Source organism: Tamandua tetradactyla, chromosome 11 (assembly GCF_023851605.1).
Source record: "Tamandua tetradactyla isolate mTamTet1 chromosome 11, mTamTet1.pri, whole genome shotgun sequence".
Classification (NCBI taxonomy): Eukaryota; Metazoa; Chordata; class Mammalia; order Pilosa; family Myrmecophagidae; genus Tamandua; species Tamandua tetradactyla.
In genome coordinates this window covers 95,887,869-95,903,838 of record NC_135337.1, presented here as the reverse complement: position 1 = coordinate 95,903,838, position 15,970 = coordinate 95,887,869, and the positions used below count along the sequence as shown (strand labels likewise).

General features: G+C 63.1%; 1 protein-coding gene across 3 annotated transcripts; it reads right to left on the bottom strand.

The window, feature by feature from the left end:
• Window positions 1-233: 233 nt before the first annotated feature.
• On the bottom strand, window positions 234-14,203 carry HOMER3 (homer scaffold protein 3). 3 transcript variants are annotated; one of them, XM_077122117.1, is made up of 11 exons: window positions 9,496-14,203; window positions 8,635-8,875; window positions 7,347-7,532; window positions 4,716-4,792; window positions 4,481-4,637; window positions 4,197-4,328; window positions 3,135-3,242; window positions 2,355-2,476; window positions 1,610-1,766; window positions 1,201-1,398; window positions 234-671 (listed from the first exon to the last, which is right to left on the bottom strand). In XM_077122117.1, exons 4-11 carry the CDS (start codon window positions 4,727-4,729, stop codon window positions 480-482), a joined length of 1,080 nt encoding a protein of 359 aa, XP_076978232.1. In that variant the 5' UTR covers window positions 4,730-4,792; window positions 7,347-7,532; window positions 8,635-8,875; window positions 9,496-14,203; the 3' UTR covers window positions 234-479. The 3 variants fall into 3 exon arrangements, with proteins under 3 accessions (XP_076978232.1, XP_076978233.1, XP_076978234.1); XM_077122118.1 differs by lacking the exon at window positions 8,635-8,875 and having other exon boundaries at window positions 9,496-10,987; window positions 11,491-14,203; XM_077122119.1 differs by lacking the exons at window positions 7,347-7,532; window positions 8,635-8,875; window positions 9,496-14,203 and adding an exon at window positions 6,092-6,199.
• Window positions 14,204-15,970: the final 1,767 nt, after the last annotated feature.

Below are 15,970 nucleotides of genomic sequence, written 5' to 3'. Positions count from 1 at the left end.
GAGGTCACACACCAGCCTCTGTCACAACACAGCCGTAAGGAGATCCAGGATGTGTTCTAGAAGCTTCCCAGATCCCAGCACCTCCAGGTCGGTAGCTGGAGCTCTGACTACACAGCTGGGGTCTGAGGGAGCAGTGGCCGCACCCCAGCAGAGCCTTTGAGCTTTGTCCTCGCCTGCAGGTGCAGGGCGCAATGGGGAGAGGCCTGGGGTAGCCACACACCACACAGACACAATCACATTTGGTACATGTAATCTGGGCACCACCACGTGCCCCAGGGGTTCTGAAAATTCTACACAATGAAAAGCTCAATAACCCTGAGCCCTGAGTGGGCAGAGCTGGGGCGGAGCCTGGGCCGAGTCCAGCCCAGTCTGGCCCCCAGTTCCAGCCAGGGCAGATGAGCCGAGCCCCAGCTCTGCACCTGTGGCCTGGCCCGCACCCCAGGAGTCGTGCCCTGGAAGGCCAGGCCCCGCGGCGGGGCTCAGGGTGTGCCCTCGGCCAAGCGGGCCAGGCCCTCCCGCAACTCGCTCAGCTCGAACAGCTTCACGTCCAGCAGCTGCGTGGCCCGCACCACCTCCGCCCGCGCGCGCTCCCGTTCGGCGCGTGCCTCCTCCAGGCCATGCTCCGTGGCCTGCAGCTGATGCTCCAGCTCCGCCGTGCGTGTCTCCAGCTCCTGCGGAGAGAGAGCAGCCACGGCTGGGACCCCTCCCAGCCTCAGAAGGCATCCCCACGGGCCCTCATGGCCCCGCCGCCCCCTGCTGCCTTCAGTCTACCCCAGACGCAGCCTCTTCCTCCTGCACACGGAAGTGGCACAGTCGTGCTGCCGCTCCCCCCAACCCCGACCCGTCGGGCCCCTCCCTCCCCGCCTCGAGCCTCTCCCTCCCCCTCGCACCCCTCCCTCCCTCCCCCTCGCGCCCCTCCTGCGTGGGCGGGCCCCCGCCCTCTTGCTCATTCTGACTCAGCCTCCCAGGTCCTTGAACACCTGAACTCCACCCCGCCCCAGGGCCTTTGCACGTGCTGCTCTCCCTTGTCCACGGGCAGCCGTCCCCCAATTTCTCTCTCCAGGATCCTTCTGGGGATGCCAGGTCCCTTGACGCCTTCGTGTGCTGGGCTCACGGAAAGTGCCCGCGGAACCTTCCCAATGCAGACGCCGAGACCCCGGGCTGGGGGGCCTCGGGTCCAGGGCAAGCAGTTCCACACACCTGCACCTTTTGCTGCGTCTCCTCGCGCTCGGCAGCGTCCAGGGCCTCGCGGGGGCCCCCGGCCTGGGTCCTCAGCGTCTGGATCTCCTGGTCCTTAGTTTGCACCAGCGCCTCCAGCTGCTCCAACGCCTGCCCCGACCCCTCCTTCTCGCCCACCGCGGGGGGCTCCGCGGCCGCCTGCGCTTCCAGCTCGGCCACCTGTGCGGCGGGGAGCTCAGCCCCAGCCCCCCAGTCTGTCCCCTCTCGGGGCTCCCCGACCCCGGGGTCGCCCAGGGCAGACAGTCGAACCCCCCGCGTCAACCGCCCCCACACGGAGGACAGCTCAGACGGGGAGTTTGCAGACCCCAGGAGTGCACATGGCCCCGGACCGGGCTCGCATCGCGGGGCCTGGGGCCGGGATGCCGCTCACCCGCTGCCGCAGGCGCTCGGCCTCGGCGCGCTGCGCCTCCAGCTGCTGCCTCCACTGCGCGGCGGCCGCTGAGGCCTCTCGAAGGGCGCCCACCAGCTTGCTGTTGCTGTCCTGCAGCGCGAAGAGCTCGGCCTCCCACTGCACCTCGCCCACCGAGCTGCGGACGGCCGGCATGCTTGGCGGGGGCGGGGCCTATGTGGATGGGGCGGGGCCCGGGGGCGGGTATTATAGACTTGGGGGTGGGGCCAGAGGCAGGTATTATAGACTTGGGGGCGGGGCCCGAGGCAGATATTATAGCTTGAGGGCGGGGCTTGGATAAGGCTGACAGGGGAGGGGTAAGGAGACGTCAGCCTAGGGGCGGGGCCGACACGGGGCAGGGCGGGGCTCACGTGGAGGCGCGATCTGGAGGGGCGTGGCAAATGTTGGAGGTGGGGTCTAGTGGGCGGGGCCTGTGTCGGGGGCGTGGTTCCATGAGGGTGGGTCCAAGGGCGGGGCGAGATATCAGCCCAAGGAGACCCGATCAGACCCAAGGGCCTTGTCTCTTGGGGCAGGGTCAGAACGGGGTGGGGCGGGGCTAGTGCAATGGGCGTGGCGATACCCTGGTGGGCGTGGCAAAGACTATGGGGTGGGGCCAGAATAGGGGCGGTGGTCCAAACCTCCCCTCCCGGGGTCTTCTGCATGGGACTGGGTCGCGTCGCCCACCCACCTACGCCCACCCCGCGCCCGCAGCCCGCCGTCCCCTCACCCCTCCGACAGCATCTTCTTGAGTTTCTCGCGCTCAGCGGGGCCGGGGGTGTCGGCGCTCTGGCTGCGGAACAGTTTCTCGTCGCCGGGGCCGTTGGCGCTGACGAGGGGGCTTGGGGGCACCTGCGGACGGGTGAGGTCACAGGCGCCCTTCATGGTGGGTCAAGGCCGCATTAGAAGGCCATGGCGGTCCGTCCCTGAGGTCGGGGTCCTCACCAGCCGCCCCGGGAGCAAACACGGAGAGCGCAGCAGTGCCCAAGGGGCAGAGGCCTGAACCCACCGAGCTGCTCCCGGGGCGAGTCCAACAGCCCATTTCGGACGCCCTCAGGAAGCCTCCCCAGGCGGGATTCCTGCTTATCCCGGGGCCACTGTTCGTCTGCACACCCCCGGCGCCCACCCCTATGCCTGGCCTACAGTAGGTGCTCAATAATGGTAGGGAATAAACGAATGGGGGGAAAAGGCCCAAGGCCTTCAGTTGCTTTTCCCCTTTGCTTTTCAGCTTGCAGTTTTCCAGGCCATCTCACAAACTCCCTGTGCACGCACCACCTGAGCTGGGGCTGTCACTTGCCCCTGTGGTCGGCCCCTCCCCCAGCCCCAGGCTGGCCCGGATCCCCTATGGCAGGGTCCCCCGCTGCCGTCCCCCTCCTCCGGGTGGCATGTTCTATCATCCTAGAACCTTCGGAATTGGACACCGCTGGGGCCCTAACCCAGTTCAGTGCTGGGACCCTCAATGCCAGCTGAGTGCCTGCCTGATTCCAGGGTACTGGGGCTGGAGTCTGACCTGGTGGGAGACAAGCCCCAGGGCTGGGCTGGTGAGCTCCCCGCCATCCTGGGACTTCTCCCGGGCGAGCCTCGCTGCTTCCTTCACTTCCTGGAACTTTTCGGCAAACTGGGGACACCGGGGGGGACAGTAGACAGCCAATCAACAAGCTCCCAGCCCTCCAGTCAGGGCTCCGCCAGGTCACCCCCACAGTGTCAGCTCACTCAAGTTTCGGGGGAGGCCTGTGGGACTCTGCCTAGCCCCTCATCTCATACAATGGAAGGGGGTGGGGTCTGGGGGAACAATACCCCAAAGATCAGGGCGGGTATGAGGCAGCAATGAGAAATCAACTCCCGCCCCCGCTTTCTCCTTTCCCTTTACCACCATTTAGAGCAAGCAATACTTTTCTTTTTCATTTAAAAAACTTCCTATGAATGCACAGCTAGTGGTGGTCCTGTGAGGCAGTGACTATACAATTGAGATGGATTTTGTGGTGTGTGAATGTATCTCATAAAATTGCATTCAAAAATAAATTTCCTAAAGTTAACAATTAGATAGTTTTTAAAGAAAATCTGAACACACACACGAGCCACTTGATGCAAAGGTGCCGGCACAATTGGGCAAGGGGAAAAGGTTCGCAAAATGGCCCGAGAGCAAGGAGATGAGTTTCAGCAGGGGGTGGGGTGGGGGGGTGGGGGTGGCAAGTGAACCTGAGTTCCATTCTCACACCACCCCCAGGATTGAACCCAAGACCTAAATCTGAGGGAGAAAGCTTCTAGAATAAGAGGAACCCATCCCGACCTTCATGGAAACAGCAGGAGCCATCAAATAAATCATAAAGGCAGGGGTGGGGTGGGGGGTGGGGCGGCTGTGACAGCACCAGGGCAGGCTGTCCCATTTCATGGGTTGTGTCCCAAGAAAGCCAAAGTGTGGCCCAAACTGGGGCATGGTGATGGTAGAGCCGGGGAGCCCGCTAGGGGCCTGGAGCCCACCCAAAGCCCTTCTGCCATTGGGGGCTGGGAGGGCGGGGCCAGGAGGCGGAGCCCCAGCCCCCCCCCCCCTCCCCGCTCCCCCCAGGCCCACCTGTGTCAGGTGCTGCTCAGAGGCAAAGCCGAGGCCGTAGACCGTGTTGGCCCGGCTGTCTGCCCACTGCCCGAACTTCTGGGAGGTTTTGGTGAAGGTCATGTTGGGGGTGACAGTGCTGTTGATAATGGCCTGGGGGGGGCAAAGTTCAAGGTCGGAGGGTGGGCAGGGGCAGGTCACACCCGGGCGCCCCACCCCCACCTCCCCAGCCTGCAGGGCCTGGCTGTGAGCGCCCAGCAGGGCAGGAACGATCCTGGTCCCCCAGCCCTGGACTTGGGGTGCACCTTGGCGCCCCCGAAGCTGATGATCCGGTAGACGTTACGCGAGGCATCGTAGAAGTAGGAGACGGTGAAGGCGTGCTTGCCGGCGGGGACCCAGTTTCTCTTGGTCTCGGGGTCGATCTGGAAGACGTGCGCCCGCGTGCTGAAAATGGGCCGCTCCCTGGGGGGGACAGGGCGCTCAGCGGGGGCCAGCACCCTGGGGCGGGCGGGCTGGGGGGTTGGCAGGCAGGGGGCTCACCGGGTTGTGGACATTGGTCAGGCCGGGGACAGGCTCCGAGGACGGCCAGATGGTGGTGGCAGCTGCTGGCTCGGCCCCTGGGAGGGAGGGGGGGCCTGTGAGGGGCCCCCAGGCCGAAGGAGGCCCACGGGTCCCATCTCAAGGCCCTCTGTCAGGGGTACCCCAGTATCCACGGCGATCACCCTGCACCCTGGCTGAAATGCCCTCCGCGCCCAGTGAGTTAAAGGGTCGGGAAGCGGCCCCAGCCCAGCTCTGCTCAGAACTTTCCCCCAGAGCCTCCATCGCACCGCTAAAAGCAGGGTACGGTCAGGTGCACCCCCTAGATCCACAGAGGGCCCCTCAGCTCCCACCCTCGGGCACAGGCACCCAAATCCCCAGGGAGCCCCCAGTCAGTTTGCAAGCACCTTGGCCACTTAATCACTTTGGGGGGGTGGGACGGGGTCCCCAGCTTCCTCCTGATTCCTCTAGCCACCACCCCACAGCAGCCACAGGGAGGCGACTCCCCAAACCAGCATCGGGTCTGTGGGGACGCAGGAGGGGCCCCGGGAGGGAGCGGCCAGGTGGGGGAAGGGAGGCAGTGGCCCTGGCAAGGGAGGGGTGACCCGGCGGAGGGGCAGCTGCTGTCCGGTCACAGGGTCTGAAACCCGAGCTCCAGGGCCGGCTGGGGGAGGGGCACGCTGTGCCAGCGGGTGGACACAGCTCCTGGGCCCTGCCAGGGGGCGGGGGGTGGCCCTGGGATCCCCGGAACTCAGGCCCTTCCGGCCCGGCCGCTCCTGCCCCGACTTGCCGCTTCGGGGAAAGTTACTCACCGCCTGGGACCCAGCCCGTGTGCTCCGGGCTCCCGCAAGGGCCGACCCCGCCAGGCCTGGGGATCCCCAACTGCGCCAGCCCCGCCCGGCCCACCCGTGAGCCCCAAATCCGGGCGCCCTGACACTCAGCCCAGACCGCGTCCCCACCCGCCCCAGGAGCGGGATGCCCTGTGCGCGCCTCAACTTCGGGTCCCAGAACTTTCATGGACCGCCGTCTTCTCCCCAGACCTTTGTGGACACCCCGCTCCCTGATCCAACCAGAGGTGGAACTTGGGGGGCCTTTCTGCGGGGCCCCCAGACCCCAGAACTTTGGGAAACACCCACTGCCTGCTCCAGCCCCGGATCCGGAACTTCGGGGACCCCCGCGCCAGCCCTCCCACCTTCCCGCATTCCAAAACTTCGGGGACCTCTTCGCCTCCTCCAGACCCGGGTCCGGAACTTTCGGGGACCTCGGTGCCGCCCTCCCCGCCCCAAGTCCGGCCCTTCGAGGGCGCCCGCGCGACCCGCTTTCCCCGGGGCCGGCACGCCGGGACCCCCGCCCCCCGCCCGGGTCCGCGCGGGGCTCACCCTGCCGCTCGGCGCCGGGAGAGAGTCGGGGCGCAGGTGGGTGCGGCCCCCTGGCGCCCGCTCCACGCTCCGGGGCCCGCGCCCGCCGCCCGCCCGCGCCTTTGTCTGCGCCGCCGCCGCCTCCGGTCCCATCGCCCCGGTCCCGACGCGGCCGCCGCCCGCCCCGCCTCCCCCGGCCGCCCCGCAGCGCCCCCTGCCGGCCCCGCCGAGCGCGCGGGGGTGGGAGCGGCGGGGGGTGGGGGGAGCCGGGGAGAGGGAATCCGGGAGGGGGTGCAGAGCAGGGGGAGAGATGTCTGGGGTGAGAAACGGACCCAGAGACAGAAGGACAGAGGAACAAAGACAGGAGACGGGCAGGGACAGACGCCTGCCCCTGGGGTCACAACCTCAGCCAGTGGTGGGGGTCAGGCCCTCCCGCCCCGGGAGGGGCCTCTTAGTGGGTCCCTGGCACCTACCCCAGCCGCGTGGTGTGGCTAAGAATTAGGGGAGACCAGAGAGACAGGTGCCGGAAGGGGGGACAAGAAGAGAAAAGCAAACAGTAGGTGCCTAATGGTGGCTGGTGGCTGGTGGCTGGAAAGCCGCACTGCTTGCCCTCTTGGGTCTGTCTGAGAGGACAGAGCAGCACAGAGGAGAGTTATGTCACTACAGCCACAGGGTCCCGGTGCCAGGGTGGAGGGGATGCGTGTGTCCAGCTCCCCCAATGCGGTGACCATGGGGTGCCAGGCCTGACCTTGCCACCCCTGACGGGGAGCTCATCCCCTGCATGGCTGTCCAGGCGAGAGGACTTCTGGGCCACGCTGGGTCTGCCTCGCCTGCCTCCCAATTGTCAGCCCCGCTGCCACGTCCCCTGGGGGCGCCTCAAAGCTCACAGTGTGCCATGGGGGCAGCGGGATGCCCCGAAACTCGGTCCCCTGAAACCGAGGCGGCCATCCAAGATTTCAGACAACCTCGGAGGATTCTGCTTCTCCCTGCTCTCCCATGCTTCCATTTCCTTCCTCCTAGCAAGAACCCTACTTCCAAGCAGCTGGCGACCTTCAGGTTCCTCGGAGGTAGACTCTGATCAGCTCCTTTCCTGAGACCGGCTACAGGGCTGGATCTGATCTGCCCGGCCGGGCTGCCCCTTCTCCCGGCCGCCCCACTGCGGCACCCTTCTGCCTTCTCCTTCCAAACGCGGCTCCCCTCCCCCTCCCCCACAGGCAGCCCCCGCTGGCCCGGTCCCCAATGCCCCCAGCCTGTCCCGTGACCCCAGCCAGCCGACCTGTTTCTCACATGGGCCGTGGGGGTGTCCACCTCCCCAGGCTGGGTACTCCTTGACAGACGGCTGGCTTCAGCCAGGGAAACTGAGGTGCAGACTCGGTTTCCCCAGCTCCTTCTAACTCCACGCGGCATCTGGACAAGCAACAGACTTGGCTTCGCTCTCAGGCCCGGAGCCACGAAACGAGCACTGTGGGGAACAAAGAAAAAATACCGTCTGTTCCGTGCAAAGAGTGACTTTTCCTTATTACCAAAAAAAAAAAAAAAAAAAAAAAAAAATTTTTTCATTAAAAAAAATAAATAAATAACTGGGAGAGATGCCGGCCCGGCCGAGGCTTCTGGAAGCCGCTCCAGGTTTGCTGAGGGCCAGGCCGGCTGTGGAGCTGGGCCAGGTGGTCTGTTGTGTGGGGGCGTAGGGGGGCCCAGGCAGGCTGTGCTCCCTGTGTGGGCAGAAAGCAGCAGCGTGCTGAGAGCGGGGAGTTCAGGTTGTTTCCAGGGGCCGGGTGGGGCCGGGCTGGGGCTGGGCCTGGACTGGCCTTGATCAGCCCTGACCTAAAGCTGTCTCGGCCAAATCCAAGCTAAAAGGCTTTCTCAGTGTAGACCTCTGTTTTCGGAGCTGGAAAATGGACTAATGCTGGCAGGGCTCAGGGACCAGGGACCAGGGAGAATGTAGACAATATCAGCAGCTTCCACTGTCCCTGCAGTATAGATGGTTAGGGGGCTGCCCCAGGCTGCTGCCCCCACCCCAGCCTGAGCCCTCCTCTGCCTGGGCCTTGGGGCCTCTCTTCCAAGGGGCTGCAGATGCCCCAGCAGGATGGGCAGAAGCCACCACCCATGGGAGGCTGACTATATGTGACAGTTTTCCCTTGGGTCTGCGGGAGGGGCTGAGAGAGTGAGGATGAGCTTCCCATCACAGGAGAAACCAAGCAAGAATCAGAGCCACTCATTCAGCCTCTGGGCAAAAGCTGCCATTTGCAGTCAGTCCTTGGTCCCTGCCTAGGTAAATCTGTTGTGAGACACTAAATTGTCTCTTCTTTCTGGAGAGTTCTCCTATCCCAGGGCAGGGAGGCTGCAGCCATGCTTTGCCAATGGAGACCACTTTGGATCTGCTGATGGCATGATTTGGTCCCTGCCGGCATCTTTCGGGCTCTGTCTCAGCACCTAGAACAAGCCTGACCTGCACACCTGGCTGTTAATGCCTGCAGGAGGAAGGGATCCCGAGGTCCTGCTTTGTGCCTTGGTTGCCTCAGGAGTCACGTGACCAGAGAGCGAATCCCAGCCCTGTCACTTACCAGCTGTATGACCTTGAGAAAGCCACTTTCCCTCTCTGCGCCTCAATTTCCCCATCCATAAAATGGGCATAAAAATGGTGGCTCCATTTCCAGGTTTGCTGTAGGGGTCCAACAAGTTCTTGGATGCAGAAGGCATGGGCTGCTCAGCACATGTTTGCTGTTCATTCTTGGCTGTCTGGGCATGTGGTGTTTGATCCTGGGCTAAGTTCTTAACATTTTCTTTTGCAGGGGTCATAGAGTCCTAATCAGACATGAGCTCCTGAGGTCAGGTAGTGAAACTAAGTGGCAAAATATCCCCTAAACCTTGGCTCCTGACCCTTGTATGCTCCTCCACGCCCCGTTCTCCTTCTCCCCATTTCCCCAGCACAGCCCGTTGGTCAGCCACCAGATCTTAACCTCCAGGCAAACTCCTATTCATCCCTTAAAGCCCTCTTCTCCAATGCTCTCTTTTCCAAGGAGCCCTCTAGGCCCTCCCTGTCTTCCCTTCCCCTTTCTAGCTTAGCCCAGACTCCATGGGACTGGGGGTATCTGTGTCCAGCTCTGACTCCCCCAGCCTGGGGCACATCAAGGACTGGGCCCATGCTGAAGCTTCCCTGGGGCTTCCATCTCCCAGCCCAGGGTGGCTACCTGGGGGTCATGGACCAGGGGAGTTGATAGCTTGATATTAGTGGTAAATATGAATCCCTTGAAGGTGACTGTTCTAGTTTGCTAGATGCTGGAATGCAATATACCAGAAATGGAATGGCTTTTTAAAAGGGGAATTTAATAAGTTGCTAGGTCACAGTTCTAAGGCCGAGAAAATGTCCCAATTACAACAAGTCTATAGTAATGTCCAATCAAAGGCATCCAGGGAAAAGATACCTTGGTTCAAGAAGGCCGATGAAGTTCAGGGTCTCTCTCTCTAGTGAGACGGCACATGGTGAACACAGTCAGGGCTTCTCTCTCAGCTGGAAGGGCACATGGCGAACACGGCATCATCTGCTAGCTTTCTCTCCTGGCTTCCTATTTCATGAAGCTCCCCGGGAGGTGTCTTCCTTCTTCATCTCCAAAGGTCACTGGTTGGTGGACTCTCTGCTTTGTAGTGTTGCGCTCTCTGAATCTCTCATTCTCCAAAGTGTTTCCTCTTTTATAGGACTTCAGAAACTAATCAAGACCCACTCAAATGGGTGGAGACATGTCATCCTCTAATCCAGTTTAACAACCATTCTTAACTAAATCACATCAGCCAGGGAGATGGTCTCATTACAGTTTCAAACATACAGTATTGAATAGAGATTACTCTACCTTTATGAAATGGGATTTATATTAAAACATGGCTTTTCTTGGGGGGCATACTTCCTTTCAAACCAGCACAGTGACCCTGTCTCAAACTCAGGGCCAACTCGGCCCCACCCAAGGCCAATTTAAATTCATTAAACAAAGAGACACACACACACACACACCAAACAGCGGAGCCAGGGATGCTCAGGCCGCAGAATGGAGGGCCTGGGAGGGGGAGGGGATCCGGGGGCTGCCTGGAAGAGGAGGTGATGGCACTGGGTTTTGGACCTGACAGCTGGGTGGAGGGGGCTGTGACCTTCAGGCCGTTCCCCACCCCCAACCCCAAGCACCAAGCCAGACCTGCGGCTGGTTCCCAGACCTAATTACCCTCATTTGCAGCGCGCTCATTACCTCAGGGGTGCCAGGTGGCAGGGTGGGGCCGCCCCACTTTCGGGAGGTAGGTCAGGGCCCGATTATTTTTGGCTGCGTCGTTCTGGAAGGCTCCATCATGCGTTCGCGTCAAGGGCAGAAAGCAGGGCGGAGGAAGGACAGAAAGTGGCAGGAGGGACACGTTGGGGGCGTGGGTTGGGGTCGGGCTGGTCTCGGGGCTCTCTGAGCTGGGTGAGGGGAGAGGATTGGACCCAAGCCTGGGGCTGCCCAGCACCCAGCTGGAGGTGAATTTCCGCCAGCACGTGTGTGTACGTGTGTGTGGGGGTGAGTGTGAGTGTGTGTCCGTGTGTGTGTGTTAAGGCAGGCTTGGCTGCAAATCCTACGTTCCACCGACTCACCAACATCACTAGACACATGGGCTCCCCTCTTTGTGCCTCTCGTTAGGGACCAAATAGGGATGTTGATTCACAACAGGGTCTCTGGGCAGACAGCACAGTCGTGCAAAGGTCCTGGGGCAGGGACAGCCTGGGTGTGGGGGAGGAACAGCAAAGAGGCCCGGGTGGCCAAGCAGAGTGAGCGAGGGGGACAGTGCAAGTCAGGCAAGGAGGGCACGGGGGTCACAGGAGCCGGGCGGGGCCCTCTGGGCTGTAGCAAGGTGAGTTTTCATGCCAAGGGTGGTGGGTAGCCACAGCAAGATTAGGAGCTGGGGAGAGAGAGAGACATAGTGGGCAGGGTTTGCGTCCTCGGGAGAGAACAGGGTGTGCAGACCCTGACACTCTCTGAGCCTCAGTTTCCCCCTCCAGGCAGAGGTTGTGAGGCTCGGGCAGCCGCCGTTCATGCTGGGCCCTTGGCCTTGGGTGCCCGGGAGAGCAGCCTGCCCTCGCCTCTCCCACTTACCTTCTGCGGCCTGAAGGGAGCAGCTGGGGAAGAGACAGCCAGGGGTGGGGAGGGAGGCACGGAGGGGCGCGGGGGCTGGGTTCCCAACGGGTGGGGCCCACACAGGCCACGGGGCACCAACTGTTCTCCCGGGAGGGAGCTGGGCCTGGGTGACTCAGCCGCTGCCGCCTGCTCCCTCGGTCTGTGGAAGGGAGGATTCACCGCCCCCCCGGCACCCCCCCCAGGAGCCCCTGTCATCGGCTCCGGCACCTTCCGTGGCCCCTCGGGATCAGCCGAACCACCCGGCCTGGCCTCAGAGCCTTTGCTCACCACCGCACATGGGTCTGGAAGGCAGCTTCCCCCAGGTAAAGGTCAGCCAGAGGCAACGCTGGGCCTGGAACCGGGTGTGGGAGGCCACGGCCCCCTGCTCCCGCGGCCTCTGGAGTCTTGTTTCCCTGGAGGAGCAGGGAGCTTTTACCTGGCTGGAGGCAGAGCTGCTGCCATCTGGGCTCAGACTCAAGGATTCCCACTGGCCCTTCCCCACGAATGCACAGGGGGCCTCCCTGAGCCTCTGTTTCTTCCTCTGTAAAAAAGGGGCCTGTTGGTTCATTGTACTCGTGTTTACTACCCTGTCCCAGGCGACAGCAAATGAACACGGGAGCGATGCAAAGACTTCTGGGGGCATTCTGTGAAGGAAAGGACAGGGGATGGGGGAGGGGGGGCAGGGAAAAACGAGGGTGGCTGGGGACGGGGTGGGTCCCAGGGAAAGGCACCGAGGAGGCCCGAGCAGCCGGAGCAGGGAGAGTCAAGGGTGAGGGGCTCTGGGAGCTGGACCCAGCGAGGGGTGTGTGCTCAGAGAACTGGGGAGCCACAGGAGGCGTCTGAGCAGGGCAGGGGCATGATCTGAGTTGGCACTTGGAGGTGAGTCTCTGGCTGCTGCGTGTGATTTGGCGCCAACCTGGGTTTTTTGCAGAGGCTGTGAAAGCTGGGCTGGCTCAGACGCTCCATGCAAGGTACATCGTCCTTCCGCTGGGCCCTGAGCTCTGGCTCCCACCCCCGGGCCTCCACCCCCCGCCCTTCCTCCCCTCGGAGGCCCTGGGCCCTGCTCCTTTATCTCTGAAATTCCAAGCCTGGCGTGGGACGGAAACAGCTGCTTCCAGGGAAATCACAGGCCCCCAGCGCCAGGGAGGGGCCCCGAGGGAAGGGGGAGGAGGAAGTCCTCAGGCGCCGTACGTGTGGGGAAACGCCCGGGGGGAGGGCCTGGGTTCAAATCCTACTGCTTTGCGCTCCGCCAGGAGGTTCCCGGCAGCTGACAGACCCCTGCTCAGGCCCAGGACCATGGCTTGGCGACGGGAGATGCAGGGTCCCCTGCTAAACTTGACTGGGAGCTTCAGCCAGGCCTGGGCCTGGGGGGGAAAACGAGGCTGGGGGTGGGGCAGGAGCAGAGGGCCCACCACCAGAGAAGGAGTGCAGGGTACTGCGTGGGTGGGCTCAGCCTGGGGCCTGTGCATCCCTGCTAAATCTTGAGGAACCCAGAACCTAGGCTGGCAGAATTCCAGGAACTGAGGTCCCTGCTCCCCAGAGCTCTTCAATTCTGTGTTATAGCAAAACCCTAAAGAAAAGGGGACCAAGGGGAGGGAGGCCAGAAAGGGGAAGGCCAGCCCGTCCTCATGACCTGGGGATCCCCCAGCTTCCATTTCCAGCCTGGGCCGAGCTCTTGGGGTGTCCCTATCATTCTGGAGGTGCCCTCCACTGGTAAGGAGCAAGCTGGGGAGAGGAGGAGCTGTAGGTCCTCTCAAACCCTGTTCAGGGGTGTGGGGGCCCTGGTCTTTCTCAGGGGGCCTGGGCAATTGGGCACGTGACCCCAAACCAGGCACCAGGCCTAGAGGGGGAGGAACGGGGTGGGGTACGAGCCAATGTGCAGGGCTTGGGGAGCAGTGGGCCACCCCGTCTTCCTGGGGGGCTCCCAGAGCTGAGCCAGGGATGGCCCCTGAGACAGGTAGGCGCCCTCACTGTGCCCCCACGCCTTCCTCCAAGGGGCGCCCAGCTCCTGGGGGTCCCTATGCCACAGGAGACCCTGGCTGTGGAACAGGGGTGCCACCAAGTAGGGGGCACAGGCCCTGGGCAGCCCTCGGGGGAGGCTCGACTGGGGAGGGGGCTGTGACAGACAGTGCCGAAGCTGCCCCCGCTGGGAGTTCTGGACGGGCCTCTCTGGGGGGCCAGCAGAGGAGGAGTTAGGGGGTACTGGGGTTGAGGAACAAACCCCACCTTGTCACTCCCTGGCTCCTTGGTCCACCCAACTCACCCCCCACCCATCCACCCATCTGTCCATCCAATAATCCGCCCTCCCCCCTATTCACACATCCACCCACTCTTCCACTCAGCCAGCCATCATCCACCCACCCCTACCATGCACCCCCCCCATCCACACATACCCCCACCCATGGACATGTAGTACCCAAGCTTTGGGGTTCCTGCCGTGAGCTCTGCAGCCCTCGGCAGCCTGCTCACTCCCCTTGTTCCCCTGCCCAGCAATACCGGCTTTCCTGAGCACCCCCGCATGGGAGAAGCCACCCCACTTCAGGGCCTTTGCACAGGCTGCTCTGCCCCAACCTGAGCCCATGGCCAGGCCCCCTGCGCCTCAGCTCAAGTACCACCACCCTGGCCAAGCGGCCCCAGTCTCCGGGCAATGGGGGAAAGCTGGGTGCCGGGCAGCCCTCCTTTCTAAGATCCAGTCTCTACCTCCTGCCGCCCAGGAGGGCCCCAGAAGACAGCATGGATGCATCCCTGCACAGTCCCGGAACTGAGGATGCCTCCTGACGAGCCGCTGTAGGGAGAGAACCCGTTCGTTCACACGCGTGTGTGCGGGAAAACAAAACAGGACACCACGTTCCATGTCAGGGAGCCACGCTAGAGAAGTAAAATGATAGGTGAATAAATGGGAGCATGGCCCACTAGAGTGGCTCAAGGTCAGCCCTGCTCCAGGGAAAAGGTCGAGAAGGGACAGAAGGATGACTGAGGTGGCAATTCCAGAGGGCGGCTGCCCTGGGGCGGCAGCCCTGGCTGCGGAGGCCGAGGGGCTGGGGGGGCAGGAGGCCGAGGGGCTGGGGGGGCAGGAGGCCGGGGGGCTGGAGGGCAGGAGGCCGGGGGGCTTGGGGGGGCAGGAGGCCGGGGGGCTGGGGGGCAGGAGGCCGGGGGGCTGGAGGGCAGGAGGCCGGGGGGCTTGGGGGGGCAGGAAGCCGGGGGGCTGGGGGGCAGGAGGACGGGGGGCTGGGGGGGCAGGAGGCCGGGGGGCTGGGGGGCAGGAGGCCAGGGGGCTGGAGGGCAGGAGGCCGGGGGGCTGGGGGGGCAGGAGGCCGGGGGGCTGGGGGGTAGGAGGCCGGGGGGCTGGGGGGCAGGAGGCCGGGGGGCTGGGGGGCAGGAGGCCGGGCCGGCACGGAGCCGCGGGAGGGGCCGCACGGGAGCCAGGACCAGGAGGTCGGCCGGGCCGCGTTCCCTGGGCGCCACCCTCACCGGCACAGACCCGGGACCACCCCCCACCCCCCACGCACCCGCACCCCCTCACCCGCCCCCATTCCCCGTGCTCCAGGCGCCTCCACCCCACCACCCCCAGCGCAGCCCAGCCAGTCTCTCCTGCACCCTCCGACCCTGCCTCCCCTCCCTCCCCTCCTTGTGCGCTGCAGGCTGACGCCAGCGCATAAAGGCTGGGCTCTGACCCCCACCTAGGCCCCCCCCCCCCCACCCCCCACCCCCCACAGAGTTCCAGCCTCATTCACCCACCCTGAGCTTGGCGCGGCCGTTCGCGGCGCTCCCAGACCCGCGCATGCGCACGGGCCGCTTCACGTCACAGCTCCGGGAACCGCACTCTACGCGGGTCCTACAATTGCACATGCGCACAGCCCGCATCACGTCACTCATTTCTGGGAGACACACGGTACACAGGCCTAGAACCGCGCATGCGCACGGCACTCCGCCTCACACAACTCTTGAGAAAGGGCCGACCTGTCCAGCGGGTCACAGCTGCCCCCAATCCATGAAGGCCTGACCTGCGGCTGCAGCTCTCCGCATGCGCACAAGGGGACCCGCGCCCACCAGGGTTATGCCCCCAGACCCGGGCACCCGCCCAGCTCCATCCTTCCTGGGTGCTGGGCGCCGTGTTCACAGGCATTGGTGTAACGTCCCCAGCCTGCTCCCACACCTTCCCTGAAACAGATCCCTGCACTGAGGGCGCCACCTGCGCCCTGCTCCCTGCTGTGCAGCTGTCCTGCACACACAGGGCCTTAGACTCCTGAAAAATCAACCCCCAGAGTATATCAGTCAAGACATCTACATGCAACGGGGACAGCCAAAGACCACCAAGCATATCACAGTGCAGACAGATGCAGCCCCATCTGATGACCAAAGTGAAACACCAGAGGAGATGCAGAGGCTGCAACAACTAACCAAGGATGCTCACACAACTCTCCCTAATAAATAAAATAAGTGGGACAGCAAATGACATAAAGGAGCTCAAGAAGATGGTAGAAGAGCATAAAGAGGAATTTGAAAGAATAAACAGAAAAATAGCAGGGATTAAAGACTCTGTTGACCAAATAAAAAACAGCAGAGGCATGCAACACCAGATGTGAAGAGATGGAAGAAAGGGTAAGGGATGTAGAGGACAGGATAACTGACTTCGAAGACTCAAAACAGCAAATAGCAAAAAAGATGGAAAAAAATGAATGGGAACTCAGGGAGATGATAGACATAACAAAGCACAAAAATAAAAGCTCCAAAGAAAGGGAATAGATAGGATGGAAGGTGGTTCTCA

What these genes read in the sequence shown, in the direction of transcription:
- HOMER3 (XM_077122117.1), bottom strand. An exon ending in TCAGCTTCGGGGGCGCCAAG is followed by an intron (nt 4,329 to 4,480) that starts GTGCACCCCAAG and finishes TGCCCCCCCCAG; the next exon opens with GCCATTATCAACAGCACTGT. An exon ending in CCGAGCGCCTGCGGCAGCGG is followed by an intron (nt 1,399 to 1,609) that starts GTGAGCGGCATC and finishes CCCGCCGCACAG; the next exon opens with GTGGCCGAGCTGGAAGCGCA.